The sequence below is a fragment of the Engraulis encrasicolus genome, chromosome 24, assembly GCF_034702125.1.
Source record: "Engraulis encrasicolus isolate BLACKSEA-1 chromosome 24, IST_EnEncr_1.0, whole genome shotgun sequence".
Lineage (NCBI taxonomy): Eukaryota > Metazoa > Chordata > Actinopteri > Clupeiformes > Engraulidae > Engraulis > Engraulis encrasicolus.
In genome coordinates this window covers 3070984-3091294 of record NC_085880.1, presented here as the reverse complement: position 1 = coordinate 3091294, position 20311 = coordinate 3070984, and the positions used below count along the sequence as shown (strand labels likewise).

Below are 20311 nucleotides of genomic sequence, written 5' to 3'. Positions count from 1 at the left end.
TTGTAATAGCTGTCACTCGCAGCCTAATCTACGGTGTTCGGTTGTGTTAAGTAGCCTACACAAAACGCCTAAATCCATCTCTGTATAATGGATATAAGACAAGTTCTAGCTCTCCTAGAGCTCGATCGTGAATCTGATATGAATGTTGATAACGGTGTCGAGCATCTGGACCGATTTTAATGGATGCCTGTAATAGCTTTGCGAGTGGCAACATCTCTCGCGCTATTGGCATCATTGGAAGTGCGTGCTGCTTTCTGCCAAAGAGTTGGTTTAAATTTGTCAAAATGGTGTTGATGAAAGCATTTGTTCACGCAGTGGAAATGTTTTGAAAACATATGAACTAAAATGCATAAACGAACTACTGATAAGAAGGTCCATAAAACCCAGTTAGCCAGAAGGTCAGTCAGACTGTCCGGTAAGAAAAATGTTTGCTTCCCAAGATCGGAAGTTTCCACGAGCTCTTAAAGGCCTAATTAAGAGGCCTAATTTAATTTAATCTCAATATTTTAGTCTTTTAAATTTGTTACACAGGCCTAGCCTATTATAAAACATTTAAATCCAAATTAAATGATTCATCCTTTTAAACATAAATTCCGACCCGCTCACCGAGGTTATTGGCTCTGCTCAGTGATATAGTGCATTTGCTCAAGCACCGAAAAAATTAGAGGGAACATTGCCCCTAACTCCATTTCTGGAGACCTGCACTTCTATATTTTTAGAGAACCTCGTTGTTGGTTTGATTTACATTCATGGACTTGATAATACATATAAATAGTTATATTGCATAAATAAAATGAAAAGAACATGCGATTTTGATAGCTTTTTATTAAATAAAAATGAATGATGATTATTTTCTGAAAAGGCAAGGGGTTTTGCATCTGAACTCCTCATATAGAGTCAAAGATATTTCACACATTTTCAGCTTAAATAGTACAAAATACAATTACAAGATACAGTACAATACCCAAATAAGTTAAAAAAATAAAATAAAATAAAAAACAGCTGCCAGTACTAGTAGCCTAACTATGTGAGATTATGTTGATAGCATTGACAATTGACAATGTTACCTCACGCTCCACAATGCCCTGTGGCAGGTTAAGTTTAGGCATGGTTTTGGTCAGAGCAGAATTTCGCCACAATTTCACCATTCCCTTTGCCTGTTTAGCAGTTCTTGGCAAAAGCAAATCAGTCGAAACATTTATCTACTGACATGTTAGACTTAGGTATCGGTTCGGTCAGGGCACAGAAGAGCATTTTCGTGCTTAGCAACAGAAATTTACCGCACCAACAGAAATTCACAGACACAGCGGGAAAACTGTGCAAACCTTGTCACGTGACAAAAGTGCTTTCCCGCGGCATTGGGGAGCACAACTTAATTTGCAAATAACGCAACTTAACGCGGAATGCCCTTGCATGAAATAATTCCACCTTTGCATCATGACAGTCTGTTTAATAAATGCGGACAACCAAGCAGCAGCCGCGGCGACAGAGAAACAGATGGAGGCGTACTGTATGTCACACGGAATCGAGGGTGGAAAAAAAGACACAAAACGTTTGATGCGAAGCAGTCACAGTCTCCGCTCCAGGAAGCCTGGCGCAATTAGGCTAATGAGATGATGATTCGGGGGAAATTTAGCGTCATTTGCTAATAATGGACTCCGCTCGTTCAGCCGGCCACACGCCACACTGCCCTGTGTAGTGTACGTGCACAGTACATTTTTAGCACAGTGTTAACAGCCGAATTTAACACTCTTGTAGTATGTTTGACTCTCTCAGTGTTAAATCACCACTGCCTGTGTGTGGCCGTCTTAAAGACCGGCCCTCAGTGCCCAATTTAAATATAATTGCAACAGTGGAACAGAGACGAGACGAGACGAGAGAGTGTGGAGGTTCATAAAACTCGCGCCATGTAATATGGCACCAATTGCCATGTGAATAGAGCACAACAGGCTGCATTTCAAAAGGCTCTCAAGCTGATAGCCGTAATAATGATGTTGGTGGCTCTAAGTGTGTGTTCGTGTGTGTGTGTGTGTTCGTGTGTGTGTGTGTGTTCTTGTGTGTTCGTGTGTGTGTGTGTGTGTGTGTGTGTGTGTGTGTGTGTGTGTGTGTGTGTGTGTGTGTGTGTGTGTGTGTGTGTGTGTGTGTGTGTGTGTGTGTGTGTGTGTGTGTGTGTGTGTGTTTGAAAGAGAGACAGACAGATAGACAGACAGACAGAGAGAATGACAGCGAGAGAGATAGAGAGAGAATGTGATAAGCGACACTGTATGTTTGTGTGTGTATGTGGGACACATTATTGCAGAGAAACGAAGGAGACTCAGCACGTGTAAGGCTGGAATGCATGTCACGTCCAAGAGGACGATAGCTGTTGGTGGTAACTAACTAACTGTGCAGAAATGGAGAGGATGTTTAAACAGAGCTTTTTCCACATGGTTAAGCAGCAGAGAGGTGTCTCTGAAGTGTGTGCATGTTTAGAGGCATGAAACACATACGCACGCACACACACATGGATGTATATTGGCACACACACATACATAAATACACACACAGATACACACACACACACACACACCAGGTTTGCCACATTCGCCATCAGCCCTGCCAATAGTGCCACCTCTCCCAAACTCTGTGAGCTCCCACAGACCGTGGCCTGAATGAACAAAGTGATGGCTGGAAGTGTGTGTGTGTGTGTGTGTGTGTGTGTGTGTGTGTGTGTGTGTGTGTGTGTGTGTGTGTGTGTGTGTGTGTGTGTGTGTGTGTGTGTGTGCGTGCGTGTGCATGCGTTTGAATGTGTGCTTGTGTGTGTGTGTGCGACTGTTTGTGTTGTTGTGGACATGACCAGCGCCGTGTCTGGGCTGCTGCCATGTCCCACCACACCACATCCCACCACCACCACCACCCCCGCCCCCACCTGTCAGGTGCCCCTCGCTGGTCCAATAGCGCTGAGGAAGGGGGGTGGGAGACGGTGGAGGGAAGGGGAGTGTGGGGGATGCTGGGGGAAAATGGAGGCTTTTGGTGGTCGGAGGGGAGGACAGAGAGAGAGAGAGAGAGAGAGAGAGAGAGAGTGAGAGAGAGAGAGAGAGAGAGAGAGAGGAGAAAGAGAGTGAGACAGAGAGAGGGGGGGGGGAGGGTAGGGTTGGACAGCAGCCTGCCGGCCCGGATCCCAGGCCCCTGCCCGCCTGCCGGTGCCAACGTCCATCGCTGCTCATTTCCCTGCTCCGCTCCACTCGGCTCTCCTCTGCGGTGCCAGCCAGTCTTCCCAGCAGGTGTCTCTGTGCAGAAAGGCCTTCTGTCAAAGCCACCGTGGAGGTTCAATTTCTCTCTCTCTCTCTCTCTCTCTCTCTCTCTCTCTCTCTCTCTCTCTCTCTCTCTCTCTCTCACACACACACACACACACACACACTCTCTCTCTAACCCTCTCTCTAACTCTCTCTATCCCTCTCTCTCTCTCTCTCTCTCACTTTCTACTTCTCTCTCCATATCTATCCTCTATCTCTTTCTTGATCTCTCATCCTCTCTCCCTCTCCATCCTCCACCCATCCCCTCTCTCCATGTGACTCCACTCCTTTTCTTCATCTCTCTCTCTCTCTCTCTCTCTCGCTCTCTCTCTCTCTCTCTCTCTCTGTTTCATTTTGCTTAAAGGAGAAACGGAGCAAATACACACATTCTTTTATGTGAGCCAGTTTCCAAGCTTCATTAATGAACCTGCTCCCTTCCATAATCCGTGTACAAACATTTCACCAGCATTGCATTTGTTCTAAGTGAACATTCTCAGGTTCACTTACTTTAATCTAGTTTTACGATAAACCTTTGCACGGTTTGCGTCCACAAAGTTCACATCATTTACGGCTCTATTTTGCTTTATGATGGATAAAATCTGCAACGTTAGTTTTAAGAACGAGAAAGACAAAAGGGCAAATAATGTGGCAATGAATGTGGCAGTACATTTGTGCATTGCTTATTATAAGACAGCAGAGTACCATTGCACAAGAACAGAGCCACATAGCACTGGATTTATTTTTTCATTTGACATGTTTTTTCATGATTGCATCATGCTACTAAATGAAAAACACTGTGTGGTAGTTGTTTGAGCATATTTCCTTGTAGCAGTGAATGATATTATCCAAGTCAATGTACATTACAGTGTGAATTAACTTGAAAGTAAATACATTATATTCTCACACAATGGCCTGTTAGACATACGTCCTCTATGTTTTATTAGGCATGTGATTTTTTTCTGTCACCATATTCTTGTTGTCCCCATGTTCCCCACAAACCTGGTTACCAGGGCAACGTCTGTGGTGGCTGGTGGCAGCTTTTCAGCGGAGCAACATTTGTGCTGCAGATCACAGGGGAACGGACCGATCTCTCCAGACACTCCGCAGCCCTAATGGAGGACAAGGTGGACGACATATCCAATCTGCTTAATATCGTTCACCTATTTGCCCGCATAATGTGCGCTCCTCTGAGAATATCCTCAGGCAAGGGGAGTTGAGGAGAGGAGAGGCGAGGCAAGGCAAGGCAAGGCGAGACGGACAGGATATCCCCCCACCCCCACCCCTCTCCCTCCATTCTGAAATGGAGAGAAAATAACATTATTACATTTCAGCAAGAAGACATACATATGAATCAATGTGCATTTTCCAATTCAGGGCCGTGTGGTGTGTGTGAAATATGTCATCCAGAAAATGGGTTTTTGCCATGAAGCGTTTTAAATAAAATATCTGGAGTATCTCAGCAAAAGGCGTTTGACCCCAGGCTGAGAGATTGCCTGAGGCAGCTTTTCTCTCGCTCCATGTGCTTGTTCAGGAACATGGGCATGGACACATGGAAAGGGTTTCCCACCCATTGGTAATAAAGGAGCATACACAGCACGGAGTAGCAGCTTGGTAATGGAAGGTTCTGGCTGTCGGGTTGCAGATAAGAAGACCTGCTGTATGTTCACCTCTCCGTTTCTGTCTGTGTCTGTCTACAGTAGCTGTCTCTCTCACACTCTTTCCTAATTTGCCCCTTTCGACCTCTCTCTCTCTCTCTCTCTCTCTCTCTGTCTCTCTTAGATACTAGCAGGGCGCTAAATTGACACACGCAAACCGGCCACATCTACTACCCATTTTAGCTGTTGATGAAAGAAGTGAATTTAGAGCCCTGGATACTAACTTTGTATTTTACAACATGTACAACACGGCTGTCGCTGAAATACTTGTACAAGGCTGTCATGAAGTGCTTGTATAAAACATGAGCTAGGTAAATTTACAGTCTTTTATGAAAAGCTGGACTTGTGTTCATATCTCTGTCTTTTCGCCTTATAACAAGGACGTTTCTAATCTCTGGAGAGTAGGCACTCCTTTCCTTATTCAGGACCACAGGTTGTTAGCCTGGCAAGCCAAACTAAATTAACGTGAGATGAATAGCCTGGTGTCATCTCGGGCTATAGGCACAGCTGAAGGTTGTGGGTGGGACCAGCGGTTGGTATTCACACTGCTTAGCACATAATTGGTCTACACAGTCATGTCGTCCTCATGCAAAACCTGCCTCAACCACGTGCTACACAGAAAGAGCATTGAGATTGGAGAACAGGTTTCTGCCCCAGCCTTGGTTATCTCCTATGGTGTGATGCTAGACCCAGGCCCGTCACTAGGTCTGATCCAATGTGGCCCTTGGGCCAAAATAATTGCCTTGCCCACCCCTGGCTTAGCACATAATTGGTCTACACAGCCATGTCGTCCTCATGCAAAACCCGCCTCAACCACGTGCTACACAGAAAGAGCATTGAGATTGGAGAACAGGTTTCTGCGGCCCCAGCCTTGGTTATCTCCTATGGTGTGATGCTAGACCAATCGAACAGGATTTTTTTTTTTTACTCTAGTAGGTTTTAGCAGGCGAACGAGAGACTGCTTTCACGCACAAGCATGCCTGGAAGTCTGCTGTTCCCTGTAATCAACATCATTTGAAGCAACTTCAGACACTGATGAAATGCCACAGAGAGTGGGGGAAATAGCTTTGGATGAGAGGAAGAGGCAACTTTACAAAAGACATCAAAGAGGCGTTGGAGATATGCCTTACTTGCTCTGTACAGCCCATTTCATTTTCATGCTGCTGCTGTGTGCAGTGTATATCGTCTTTCGGGCATTTTGGTTAACTTTATACATTAGCATTTTAAAAGACTTTCTGGAGCTCCATTTACTTTGCAAGATAAAGAGATATCTGAAAAGTCAATTGTTTAATTAGGCTTAATTAATCAGTATGTGTACCTTGTAAGTTGTACATCCAAGTTTTTAACATACTTACGCTACAAATAACTTTCACATGTAGGCCTACTTTATTTGATTCTCATGATGATTCAGTCATCAAAGGGAAATTCCATGCAATTCTTCATAGGAAGACTATATTTCACAGCTCCTTCAACCAATAACACAAACATACCCACTTTCTCCCTTCACTCCCCAAATTCCTGTCCAGCTTGGAGCAATCATGTATCTTCATTACCAGCTCAGGTAATATAAAAAAACAAAAACAAAACACAGATATTTCGTCATAAATTACTTAAGGGACTAATGCCTAATTTGTTAACATGTTCAAACCCATCCCATTTACTGTTCTCTCCGGACACATTAGCAGCCCCAAATGAATCTGTCACTTTCAGCCGCACTGTCACTTTAATGGAGGAGAACCCTTTGAATATTCTAGTGGGTGATGCTCAGGGCCTGCCTTAGCCAACCAGAGCGCAGGCCACAGCTGATTGGTTGAGGGGGAGAGGATGCCTCCCTCCTCATCTGCAGGGGGCTTACTCTCTGCGCTCCGTTCGCCCATTCAACCCCCATAGTCAGCAAAAGCAGCCTCAGAGTCGCAGGACCGTGCCCAGCCACAGCCAGTGCATCCTGCAGAGTGCTCACAAGAGCTGCTGCTTGCCGGAGACAGGAAGAAGGAGGAGGAAAGAGAGAAAGACAGAGAGACAGAAAGAGAGAGAGAGAGAGGAGGAGGAGGAGGAAGAGAGAGAAGAGAGGAGAGCAGCAGTAGGAGGGGGAGCAGAAGCAGCCTGCCTCCGGAACACTGCAGTAGCACTAAATCTGAAAACTGTCACGGCAGCCGAGGGAGAAGGCAGAAGATTCACATCCACGCACATCACATCTCATCGCAGGACGCGGGATGCTAGAACACTAGGAGGAGGAGGAGGAGGAGTAGGAGGAGGAGAAGGATCACCGTTATGGGGACCCAACAAGAGCACTCGTCTTCTGATAAAACTTGAAACAGAGAATTAAGAGGAAAGGAAAAAAGTGCATCGACAGGAAAACAAGAGAAGGAAAGTGAGAGCGCAACACAGAGAGGTAGACGAGGCAGAAGTGGACTCCAAGTGGACTCCTAAAAAACAAAGGTGAATTTTTGAAAAGGATATTCTGTGCTTCTCCCCCTTCTACTCAGCTGCACCGCTTCTTTTCGGCACCCTTCACCCATCACTTTGCCCTGCTGAGCCTGCGTGCCTTCTCTTCACCTCCCCTACACACACACACACATTCTCCACACTTTTGTGTTTTTTTTTCTTCACCTCTTCCCCCCTCTCTTTTTTCGTCTTCTTCTTCTCCTTCCTTCGTCTTCACGTTCTCTGCATGCTCGCGCACTGCTCGGCAGTAGAACAACACTCATGGTCGACGCCAAGGGAAGGAACATGAAATGTCTGACCTTCTTCTTGATGCTTCCAGAGACGGTGAAGAGCAAGAGCTCAGGCTCCAAGAGCTCCAAGAAGGGCAGTAGCCCCTCCGGTGGCGGCGGCAGCAGCGGCGGCGGTGGTGGTGGTGGCGGCAGCAGCAGCGGTAGCAGCAGCTCCTCCAGGCTCCCACCTGTCTGCTATGAGATCATCACGCTGAAGACCAAGAAGAAGAAGAAGATGTCCGGCGAGATCTTCCCCACCGCCAAGAAGGTGCCGGCGTCGGGGCCAGGGGTCACCACGGTGCAGCAGTACCAGCAGCAGCAGAACATCAACAACAACAACACCATCCAGAACTGCAACTGGCAGGGGCTCTACTCCACGATACGAGAGAGGTAAGGGAATGAAGTCTCCTCTCCTCACCTCGTACTTTTCTAGTGGGACACCCATTTGAAGTGGAACTATCAGAACCGATCTACGTATACATTACTTATCATTTTGTACTTTTCTAGTGGGACCCCTTTTGTTGTGAAGCTGCAAGAATAGATCTGCTTAATAGTTAAATAAATATGATTTTTATGTCGTCACCTTATACTTTCTCAGTGGAATCCCTTTCATATAGAACTACAGGAAGAGATCCATATACTACTTATAATTTTCATCTCTTCATCTTGTACTTTTTTACACTTTCCCTTCGACGTGAAACCACAAGAACGGATCTGTTTACAAGTGATAATGAGTTTTCATCTCATACTTTTCTAGTGAGCCCATTCGATATGAAGCTACCAAAAGGGACCTGATTATTATTATTGATAAGTAATTGTCATTTGAAGAGACAGCCTACATCTAAACTGGGCACCACCACAGGCACTGCATCCGATTGAATAGTTAAATGTACAGGAATAAAATACAGTACCATGGGAGCAGTAAAAGTGTGTAAAAGACCCTTGTCATCTTCTATAGAATAGTTACACATCACATATGGAGGAGTTTCAAAAGGCTGTTCAGTGTCACGATTCAGGTCTGGAATTGAATGCAAGATGCGTCAGGGATTTTTTTTTTCTTGAAGTGGATGAAGTAGCTGGATAAGATCACCATGGGCTTGTTTCTCTGCTGTGACCCATTCATCTTTGTCATCCTCACCCAGTAGTTGGGCACACACACAGACATGCGCACGCACGCACGCGCACGCACACACGCACGCACGCACGCACGCACGCACGCGCACGCACGCACACACACACACACACACACACACACACACACACACACACACACACACACACACACACACACACACACACACACACAGACATGCGCACACGCACGCACGCAGGCACACACACATACACACGTGCACTCACTTTCAGGTTGGCACTCTGTGGTTCCTGGTTCCCTCTCTATGTCAGTCACGCTCCACGGTGCCCGAGATGAATCTGATTTTGTGTGGGGGGGAATTGTTTGATATGCACAGCGCTGCTCTGACGGCGCTAACTGGAAATATTTGCCCTTCTGTCACCGGCAAGCCCCATGCCGGCCAAGGCAATTGTGTGCTTTCCCCGACAGGCTTTGTTGTCGCTCCAGAACATCATGCTTCGTTTATCCAGACATCCCTTTGTGGCCTGCCACTTAATAATAGATAAAGAGCATTGCACTCTTTTCCCCTCTGTTTCTGTTACTCATGCGTATGCTCCCCCTTTTTTCCCCTCCCACAGTTCATTTGTGGTGTTCAGTTTGTAATTGTGTGCTGTTGCCTTTCATTCTATCTATTCTTATGGTGTGGGATTCAAATGACTTTTCTGGGCCCACTACTACAGTAGGTACTGTTGATCAAGGAAAGAGTTTGAAGTTGTGATGAGTACACAATATTCTGAGATATTGCATTGCACAATGTGAGTGTTGTGGCGCAGTGCTCAAGTTCATGGTCTTTGTGTGGGTGGTGATATCTGACGGAAGGCACTCTAACTTTATCCTGGGCCTTCTAACTCCACATGGCAACGCAAACAAGCTTCAGAGAATGTCAGAAAAAAATTTCAAATCTTGTGTCTAGTATAACCAGTTCTATTGGGTTTGACACCATCTACTATATGCTATGAGGTGCAGACCTTTACATTTTTTTTTTGATGAGTGAGTATGTATTAGAGTACACTTGAGTGTGGATTACTGTGTGTTGTTGTATGACTGTGATAAGTATGAGTCTGATGTTTTATTTTTTGTTGTGACATGTGTTTGGGCAGGAATTCGGTGATGTTCAACAACGAGCTGATGGCTGACATTCACTTCCTGGTGGGACCGTCGAGAGGCATGCAGCGACTGCCTGGCCACAGGGTAAACCCAATCACCTCTGTTATACACATTTTTTCCCCTTTATTATTACAGAGACAGTGAAAGGTGGGATAGCAAAACAAGTGGGAGAGAGATTGGGATTGGGACTCGAACCTGGGTCCCTATGGGCATGCGAGCCCATGCATTCACAGGTGCCCTAGAGCGCTGTGCCACACCACCCCTCAAAACCACCTTAAACCACCTTTAACCAGCCAGTCGATGCCGCCTAACAAGACACACAAACAAAACAAAGTAACCACCCTTTCTCCACTGAACAGGCTGCCACCTTCCTTTGCCATGGCCCCGCCTTGCATTTACCAGCCAATGACACAGCCCAGTGGTGACAGTAATGGAGGCTAGGGCCTTTGTGTTGCCGTCCTGACTCCACCGCGAGCAGACGCCTCCTCTTGTAGACACCTCTCAATTATTGATGTAAATAAGGCTGGCGGGTGGAACGGGTGAAGAAGAAGAGATGCGAGAGAGAGAGAGAGAGAGAGAGGGAGAGAGAGCGAGAGAGAGGGAGAGAGAGAGAGATAGAGAGAGAGGGGGGGGGAGTGCTATCCCTTTCTCCCTTCCTCTTCCATATCCTCCCCCCACCACCCTTCTATCACCCTCGCCTCCCCATCCACCCCCACCTCTCCTCCCCTCCAGACGAACCACATGACAGCCTTGTTCATTCACAACTTAGCCCATCATTACGCCAGGCACTTCTTGACCTACTTCTAAATACCATGCAGCCAGGCACTCTTCAGTTTTATGGCTTTAATTCAAACGCTCCTTGAGCATCTACTGTATATCATCCTAGTGTAATCATCATCTTGACTAAAAAAGAAGATCATCTTAACCCAACGTTTACGGTAAACATCCTTTAAATGCAAGTATGGATCACTTAACATTGGAATAAATCATGCTGTAGGACTATCTTACGGCAAAAAATAGATTACACAAGGATATCCTCTAGCACATACAGGGTGCATTCCAATATGCGACCTTGTGTCCTCCACTTGGGCTTGTGGCCTCACGTTTTGCCGATAACCCACCTCCATGCAGAAAACAATTAAGTTTCCCTGTTGTCAGCCTAACCAAAACAATTTTTCGGGGACTATTTTTTCATTTACCAGCCTGTTTGAAAATGGGAAAATGACTTTACAATAGAGCTTTTAGGAGATATTGAAATATAATGCTGTTGTCAGTGATGTCAGCACAACGTATATCCTGGTACGAGGCCAAAAGCACAAGTGGAGGACGCAAGGCCGCATATTGGAACGCACCCACAGGCACCCCCAATCCACATCCACACATGGGCATCTCCCTGAGAGGTTTACAGCGCATGTCATCCCACTCAACAGTGAGTGCAGGTACATGGACAGAGTGCTATGATTTCAAACTGAATATTCTCAGTATTCGGTCTAAAACAAGTTCCGGTAATATTCCTTCTACGGTACATGTGTGAAATATCGGAATATTTCCAAAACACGACCTCATTCTGAATGAATAAAGAGTTCGCATGAATTGTGTGCAAAATGAATACTGCCACCATTCCGTTTAAAATCGGAATATTCCTTGCATGTAACTGAGCTCAGTGTTCGAAATCTAAACCAGAAATGAAATAAACTCAAATATGAGGATAACCTAGTAATCATACAGATACGTGTATAGAGCCGAGACCTGTTGAACCCCAACCCACACACATGGACATCTCCCTCATTCAACAGTGTTGGCTCCAAACATTCAACTGTGCTAACCTTGGGCTACGTACTTCTCCAGGCCGGGTCAGGGCCTGTGTAGCGTTAGTGTAGCAGTAGCAGTAGCTGTAGCATTAGCGGTAGCGTGGCAACGTCTTCATCCAGCTCGCTCGCTTCACTCCCCGGAGTGGAGTGTCCTCTGGCTTGACCTCATTGTGTTTACCAGCTGTTCCCATGAATTATTGCTCTCCTCCTCTCATCACACTTTCATACATCTGTGCTATATTCCCTCTCTGCACCACAGTGACAGCTTCAGTCCCATATTCCTTCTCTCCTCCTCCACTCCTCCACTCACCCCTCCGCCCTCCACCCTCCCTCCATCCTGTCCTGTGGCCAACAACATGGCAGCGTGCTTTGCTTTTTTCAGATCTTATTAATCGAATTGCCTGGCCGTATTTATCACAAAACCGCAGCAGGCTCACGTCTTCCAGCGCAACACAACACTGAGTCATCCGCTCAAGTCATTACGGAGAGGGGTGGCTAGAATGGGTCGGCTTTGATCCATGGACACGCACCACTTTGCTAATTTATGGATCTGTGTTGTGGTGGTGGAGCAAGAGGGGTTTTTGTGGCTGGCCCAAATCTACTGATGAGTCACAGGGAGTTTGATCACATTTATGCCGCTCAAAATGACACAGGCTTTGATAAGGGACAGTCATAATGTTGATTACATAACACAATCTGCAGGACATATGGCTAATGGTGTCTGTGTGTGTGTGTGTGTGTGTGTGTGTGTGTGTGTGTGTGTGTGTGTGTGTGTGTGTGTGTGTGTGTGTGTGTGTGTGTGTGTGTGTGTGTGTGAGAGAGAGTGTGCGTGTGCGTGTGCGTGTGTCCATGCGTGCGTGCGTGCGTGCGTGCTTGTGTGAATGCATGTGTGCACGCGTGTGTTTGTTTTGTGTGTGGGTGTGTGCTCGTGTGGACATGCATGCTGTGTGTGTGAGAGAAAGGATTTGGTCTTCATCACACCATGATGATTAAGCCCAATATTACACCGCACAGAATAATACCTAAATCATGACTGTTGTTCCCGACTGTAACAACTCTGCAACACTACATGTACCACTGCATTTGGAGCAGCAGTGACAGTGTAGCATGTTGGCCTCTGATTTCATCATTAGACCAAGTGGAGCACATTAACACTAGGAGAAAAGAAAAAAAAAGTTTTCTTTTATTTTCCCATGAGCCTCCTGTAGGCTTTCATCATCATGAGCACTCTCCTGTACCGTGAATATGAGCCAAATGGCATCCTGGGTAAAAAAAAACAAAAAAGAAGAAGACGCTCTGATGTGTCTCCCCAAGCCACGGGGAAAAATACGGCCACAATTAAGTGCTTCCCGTTTGTGGGCCAGTTTTACAGTGGCCGGACAGATTTCACAGTCTTATGACTCTGGGGCAATAGGTTAAAATGGGAAATGGCAGAAATGGAGAGTTATACTAGCATGACACAATCCTTGCACGCAGAGCTTCAATTTCATACGGGGGAAATTGTGGCCCAATTATTTTGAGGCAGGTCAGTTACGTAGGCCTCATGGGATGATGACATGTTTGACGTCACCTTTAAAGCATTTGGCAATCTGATGCTTTGCATGTTCGATGGATAATTCTTTTTATTCCTCCTCCTTTTCGTCCATTCCCAGCTGCAGCCCTAAACCTTTGTGCCAACAGATGAAGAGCGACCATTTTACTGTTGCTTTTGATCGTAAGACTAGACCAAATACCTTGGGTGTAAAACTCCCAAACACCAATAGAAACAGAATGATCCCCCTCAGCTTGTAAAGCACCTCAAAAGAAGCAGAGCAAGGGAAAGAGTTGTGACAGAAAACTGAGTGCAGCAAAGAAAAGCACAAAAAAAGAGTGCGCCCAAAACAGTGCTGAAATGGTTCTGCCAAGTTGTGTAAAATTGCTAGGATTAAGGATAATAACTTTTTTGCAGCAGTGGGAAATTCAGAGCGCTCAGAGGAACCGTTTGCCAGATGGATGTGCCGGCTGCCATCTTGTATAGATTCTGAACGCGGGGAAAAAAATGACCCGTACGCTAAAAACAGATTGTTATCAAGCCGACTGCAGACACTAGTGCGCATTAAGGCAGTTTAATTCTGCCCGTTTCCTCTCCCCTGTCTCTCTGTCTGTCTCTCTAATGTCTGCCCTCGTCCCACTCACACTAAATCTTCCTCTCGCATTCACATTCGCCCTCCGATTTGTTTCTCTCTATTGCATTTCCTTTTTTTGCCTGACTCTCCCTGCAAATATCTCGCTGTCTCTTTCTCTTCTGGTTGATCTTATTCTGTCCTTTTCTCGTCTGTGTTTTCTCCCTTTCCTTTATTTGGCCACACGTTTCTCCTTCTGCTCCCATGCGCTTTTTTGTGCTGTAACTCTATTCCTTCCTATGTTATCTCTTCTCTTCCTTCTCCCTTGTCTTCCCTCTCCCTCTCCACCCTTCTCTTCTCTCTCCACCCTTCTCTTCTCTTATCCACCCTTCTATTCTCTTCTCCTCTCCTCTCCTGCAGTATGTGTTAGCGGTGGGGAGCTCTGTTTTCCATGCCATGTTTTATGGCGAGCTGGCAGAGAATAAGGATGAGATCAGGATTCCTGACGTGGAACCTGCTGCCTTTCTGGCCATGCTGAAGTAAGTCTTGCCCTCTTTCTTTCTACGCTATCTCTGTCTCTCTCTTTCTCTGTCTCTCTCTTTCTCTGTCTGTCTCTCTCTCTCTCTCTGTCTTGCTCCCTTTCTCCCTTGCTCGTTTGATCCTTTTCTTTCCACGCTATCTCTGTCTCTCTTTTTCTCTTTCTCTCTCTCTATCTCTCTCTCTCTCTCTCTCTCTCTCTCTCTCTCTCTCTCTCTCTCCCTTCATAAATGTCACTTCATGTCTGTTTTGCCTCTATATCAGCTGTGCCCTGCTTGCTTTGCCTTGCCTTCTCTCGAGTACCATACAGATTATTCACTTGTCACCGGTTCCAACAGAGCGCAGAATAATAGAAATCACTTTGAACATTTAAAAGCACCTTTCATTGGGCCTTCTCCAGGAGGTTAATAGACTAAGCAGAATCTGATTGATTTTTTTTCCACCTCCCAGCCCGCAGGTTCACTGCCGTTAAAATCGGTCTAGCTTCAAGAGGAATTTAAGTTCCTGTGAGTAAGACTCACCACAGCACATAGGCTTTAATTTTAACAAATGGGACCGACGGATAATTTCATTTCCTAGGAACCTTAGGGAGATCTGATACTTCGATTGCTTCAGCTGTTTCCGCTGATTAAAAAAAAACTCTGTCAGTTAAGTGTACATATATTTTACTCATTCATACAATGCACACACACCCATCCCATCATTAAGCCTGTTGACCATCACCATTGGCCGCAAAGCAGAATATGTAGCGTAAGCAGAAATTTGAATTTTTATGCATCAAGGCACATCCATTAAAATTTAATTAGGTCGTGACATTAAACTGCACTGCAGAGTAGTGAGTATCTGTGCAAGTTTAATTGAGTGTGGCGTTTATATGGGCCTGTGTGGGTAACTGGAGGGATGGGGACGTCATCAGAAAAGATTTCTCCACCAGCAGCGCTTCACTTCCCCCAGTGCAGCCTTGTCAGAAGTGTTTGATACATCACACCCAGAACCCCTTGCTTTGTGTTCTCCACTCTATGCCCCCCTTGAGAAATGGCAAGATATCTTTCTTTCTCTCCTTTTTTCTTCCCTGTCTTTCTTTCCCTTCCTATCTGTCACCTTCTCTGTTGCTTTCATTCTCCCTCTATCCTGCACATTCTCTCTTTCTCTCTCTTACTCTCTCTCTTTCTCTCTCTCTCTCCCTCTCTCTTACTTTCTCTCTCTCTCTCTCTCCTCCTTCTCTCCCGCTCTCATGAATATTGGTTCCTGTTATGGAGTAGCGCAGCAGCAGAGTTTGTGAGTAGGTGGAATAATGTAACAGTGCTCACCTCTCCCACTCTGCCTACTGAAAGCTTTTTATTACACGGCTATTTTTCAACATCCCGCTATACCAACACAACAACAAGGGCTGCTTAATAAACATGGAAGCGTAATACTGTCAGAGCAATATGTAGGACCAACTGCAAACAGGGCCTTGTGAGTCTGTGACATCAAATGCATTCAGGAAATAGCACACGTAAAGCCCGCAGTTTGCACAAAAGAATGTCAATCTCTGAGTACCATGATCATGGAGAGTAGCAGAGGGTCTGTTTTTTTCAATGGCCCGGAAACAAAATGGATGATTCATGTCATGAAGAGGTTTGCCTGCGCTATGTTGTCTCATCGGGCATGCCCTACTGTTAGTCTTCTCCTACATGTGCTTGACTCCAGTGCCACGTAGTAATGGTAGCGAGGCCGCAAGCACACACCACAGCTTCATCACAACCCCCAACAGCTGGTCCAAGGGCAAACTTTTGGGTCACTTGCAGAGCTTGTGGGGCTTCCGAAAATATCACAGGCTTCGCTGCCCCATATTGAGGAGTTAGATGTGAGACATCAGACTGAAAAGAGAGACTACTCTTTCCTTTCTGTTTAGTAGCCTACCAATATGCAGATATTTAAAACTGTATTACATACTTATGCCCCTCATTATACAACTTTAGTAGTCATCATGGCCTAATTATGTGCATTAAAAGAGCAGCATTTCCTTCCTGTAGTAGCAATGGTAGTAAGAGTAGAGTTAAGGGACTTTACCTATCCGTATAGGGAAGTTAAGGTCTAATTTCCCAATAGTGGAACATAAGTGCTTACAGCAGAGCAGATGTTGAACTTGTCTTCCTCCCCCTTGTGCCATGTGCAGGTACATTTACTGTGATGAGATCGACCTGTGTGCCGACACCGTGCTCGCCACGCTGTATGCCGCCAAGAAGTACATCGTGCCGCACCTGGCCCGCGCCTGCGTCAACTTCCTGGAGACGTCGCTGAGCGCCAAGAACGCCTGCGTGCTGCTCTCCCAGAGCTGTCTCTTCGAGGAGCCCGACCTGACGCAGCGCTGCTGGGAGGTCATCGACGCCCAGGCCGAGCTGGCGCTCAAGTCCGAGGGCTTCTGCGACATCGACGTGATCACGCTGGAGAGCATCCTGCGGCGCGAGACGCTCAACGCCAAGGAGATCGTGGTGTTCGAGGCGGCGCTGAGCTGGGCGGAGGCCGAGTGCCAGCGGCAGGAGCTGACGGTGTCCATCGACAACAAGCGCAAGGTGCTGGGCAAGGCCGTCTTCCTGATCCGCGTGCCCACCATGGGCCTGGACGACTTTGCCAACAGCGCCGCGCAGTCCGGCGTGCTGACGCTCAACGAGACCAACGACATCTTCCTGTGGTACACGGCGGCCAAGAAGCCCGAGCTGCAGTTCGCCTGCAAGCCGCGCAAAGGCCTGACGCCGCAGCGCTGCCACCGCTTCCAGTCCTGCGCCTACCGCAGCAACCAGTGGCGCTACCGCGGCCGCTGCGACAGCATCCAGTTCGCCGTGGACAAGCGGGTCTTCATCGCCGGCTTCGGCCTGTACGGGTCGAGCTGCGGCTCGGCGGAGTACAGCGCCAAGATCGAGCTGAAGCGGCAAGGGGTGCTGCTGGGACAGAACCTCAGCAAGTACTTCTCGGACGGGTCCAGCAACACGTTCCCCGTCTGGTTCGAGTACCCCGTGCAGATAGAACCGGACACGTTCTACACGGCCAGCGTGGTGCTGGACGGGAACGAGCTGAGCTACTTTGGACAGGAGGGGATGACAGAGGTGCAGTGTGGGAAGGTGACGTTCCAGTTTCAATGCTCGTCGGACAGTACCAACGGGACAGGCGTGCAAGGCGGACAAATCCCAGAGCTCATCTTCTATGCTTGAACTACTTACCGGGGACACTGATACACACACACACACACACAGACAGAGAAACTATCACAACAGGGACTCGATGGCCGTTCTACATTAACAACATTTTTTCTCATTTTTTTCCCACCACATCACCAGTTAATAGTTTTTTTCTTCCATTTCTGAAAAAACCTCTACGTACTTAAGGCACTGTTCTGTGGATTTCTTTTTGCCATGAAGTGATTTTTGTTGGTGTTTCAGCTCGTCCCTGTCATTGGATTTATTCTCTCACAAACGAAAGACACTTTCATCCACGCAGAGTCTTTCAGGATTTGCTTTCAAACCCTTTTGTGCTTTCATGTTTACAAGGATTAAACAAGTCTTATTCTTTGGAGGGGAAAAAAACAGAACATTTTGATCCATTTACCTCTGTAGATTGGAACTAGAATTATAATCAAGAGTTGCCAAAACAAAATCAAAACACTGGATGATATTCCATACTTGTACAAACATGTTGATAATGTAATATATAAATATATAGACATCATGCTTCATGGCGGCTATATTCTTTCAGCTAATGAAAACTATGCCATGTTACCTAAAGCTTGCACTTGTATATATCAGCAATACTAACTCAGTGATGCAAATTGTCAGTAGTGTACGTAGATTCAATCATAACTCCCACCGTCAACTGTTTAGTCAGCGTATAGCTTTGCACCACCAAAGGGGCGCCTTGGAACACACGTAATGATTAGCATCTGCACTAGCTTTGGATCTCTGCCTATGCATTGCTTTGCTGCGTCAAGTTAGCGTGATTGAGCCTACCTAAGTGAAGAAGAGGACGGGGTTATTTGCTTGTTTGATTTTCTTGCTGCCGTACTCAATAACTGATATTTGTTTGTCATTGTTTTATTTCATGGTGGTTACTACTAAAAAAAATGAGGCTACATCCTACAGATGCAACTTTGGTTTCTTTGACATATACAACACCAGTTGCCAGAACCCGCATTCAATACATTGCCATGCTGTAATTGCTTACACTATTACAAGATGTGTGAAATTTCTATTTGTTGTTGTATGTGTTTAGTGAGCCTAGATCCCTCACACCTCCGCCTTCAGACAGGAACTGGATAGGTTCAATTAAAATTGACACTACAGTGTTATTAAGGGTGAATTAGTTCAGCTGAAAGATCGAATCTGTAAGGTATTTAAGCATTTAATTTAGTGACTGTGAAAACACTGTACAGGAAGCCATGACCCATGTATGGCTTATTATGGCACTGACTGAGAAAGAGAGAGAGAGAGTGCGGGAGAGAGAGAGAGAGAGAGAGAGAGAGAGAGAGAGAGAGAGAGAGAGAGAGAGAGAGAGAGAGAGAGAGAGAGAGAGAGAATTATATCAGTATGAGATTTCACGGGTAGTATCAAACACTGTATTTTTTTTTTAGTTTTGTCTCAAGCAATGAAAGGTTCTATTTCAAAATCATTATTGGGATGTTGGCGATACATCTGGGTGGTATTGAGTACCGATGGACCAAAATTGTGAGCACTTTTTAAAATGCGTTGTAATTGCAGTTTTACAGTGAACTGAGTCAGCAGTTTCGAGGCGAGATTGCCGAGTGTGTGAAATTTTACAGTAAAAAATATTATTAAACACTCTGTCACAGAATGATCATGTTGAACATATCAGTCTGTACAGAGGTGACATTTGCCAGCTGTAAAAATAAAAAATGATGCATAGTCGGAGTTATTTTATTTTTATGACGTGATAGAGATAGAGTTTTCTTTTCGTTCTACCAACTGTTTTATGTTTATTGTACACTAACGGGAGAGGGCGTCAAAAGAAGGTCGGGTTCAGCGTGTAGAACAGTACCTCTCTGAATGTTTTTAATCTGTGTTGATGTGCTACAGTGCTGAGAGACCTATGAATGTGTACGTTGGTTGAAATGCAAATAAAACCAATTTGGTTCTGATAGTTTGGCTATGATGTCTACCCTTGACTATAGTGTCACATCAGGAAGATAAAAGAAGGTCAAAAAGATGTGGTGTGGAAGAGACAGATAAGACAAAAATGTGTGTGTGTGTGTGCGTGCGTGCGTGCGTGCGTGTGTGATCAGTGTGCTCAGCAAAATCGGCCCTGTGCCGTGGATTCCAAAATGGCGGCTGATTCCCAGAGGAAGGCACCCATCACTTTGACCTCCATCTCCACCTCAGGAGGAGGCAGACTTCCAGTCCCTCCGGGAACATGTCTGATTGTTAAAAGAAAAACTGCTACACTAGCCTGTCAACTGAAAACAGGTCTGGTTTGTTCTGGAAGAAAGGAAGAAAATGATCAGAACACTTGAAAGAGGGCAGGTTGTTTCATCCGGTGTGGCGTCTGATGCAGTTTGTTAGATCTATTAAATATTTAGGCATGAAAGCCTGAAAAAGAAAATGGAGTCAGAAATGTGCGGCTTCTGCTGCATTTCCTGTAGTTCAAAATATTGGGCCATTACGCCTAAGAAATGTCAATTATATTCCATGCAGGGTAAAAGAAATTGGCAATTACAGACTGAAAAATATTACAGTTCATATCACCACGGTGGTCCAAACATGTTGAAAGCAAAGTCTGACATGGACACAGTGCCTGGTGCGCATTTGATAAATATGGACCAATCTGTTGGGGGGACCAAACAATTGCGGGGATTTTTCATTATTCCACTGCTAGTCTTCCGTATGGCATCATTAATTGCTTAAAAGGGCAGCAGGGAATTCAAACTTCGCAGAGAGTCACCGAGCTTGTTTGTCTTCATGCCTGTCCTCCTTCCCGCAAACGGGCAT

At 45.9% G+C, this 20311-nt stretch overlaps 1 protein-coding gene across 1 annotated transcript; it reads left to right on the top strand.

Annotated features, from left to right (window-relative positions):
• The first annotated feature begins 7840 nt into the window (after positions 1-7840).
• Positions 7841-18726, top strand: btbd3b (BTB (POZ) domain containing 3b). The gene is made up of 4 exons (XM_063192178.1): positions 7841-8034; positions 9877-9967; positions 14217-14335; positions 16495-18726. The coding sequence occupies exons 1-4, from the start codon at positions 7880-7882 to the stop codon at positions 17525-17527; spliced, it is 1398 nt and encodes a 465-aa protein (XP_063048248.1). The 5' UTR covers positions 7841-7879; the 3' UTR covers positions 17528-18726.
• Positions 18727-20311: the final 1585 nt, after the last annotated feature.

Bases quoted from the DNA above. Each gene is read 5' to 3' on its own strand.
- btbd3b (XM_063192178.1), top strand. From the start codon at position 7,880: ATGTCCGGCGAGATCTTCCCCACCGCCAAGAAGGTGCCGGCGTCGGGG. The intron at 8,035-9,876 runs GTAAGGGAATGA...GTGTTTGGGCAG, and splicing joins TACTCCACGATACGAGAGAG to GAATTCGGTGATGTTCAACA. The intron at 9,968-14,216 runs GTAAACCCAATC...CCTCTCCTGCAG, and splicing joins AGCGACTGCCTGGCCACAGG to TATGTGTTAGCGGTGGGGAG.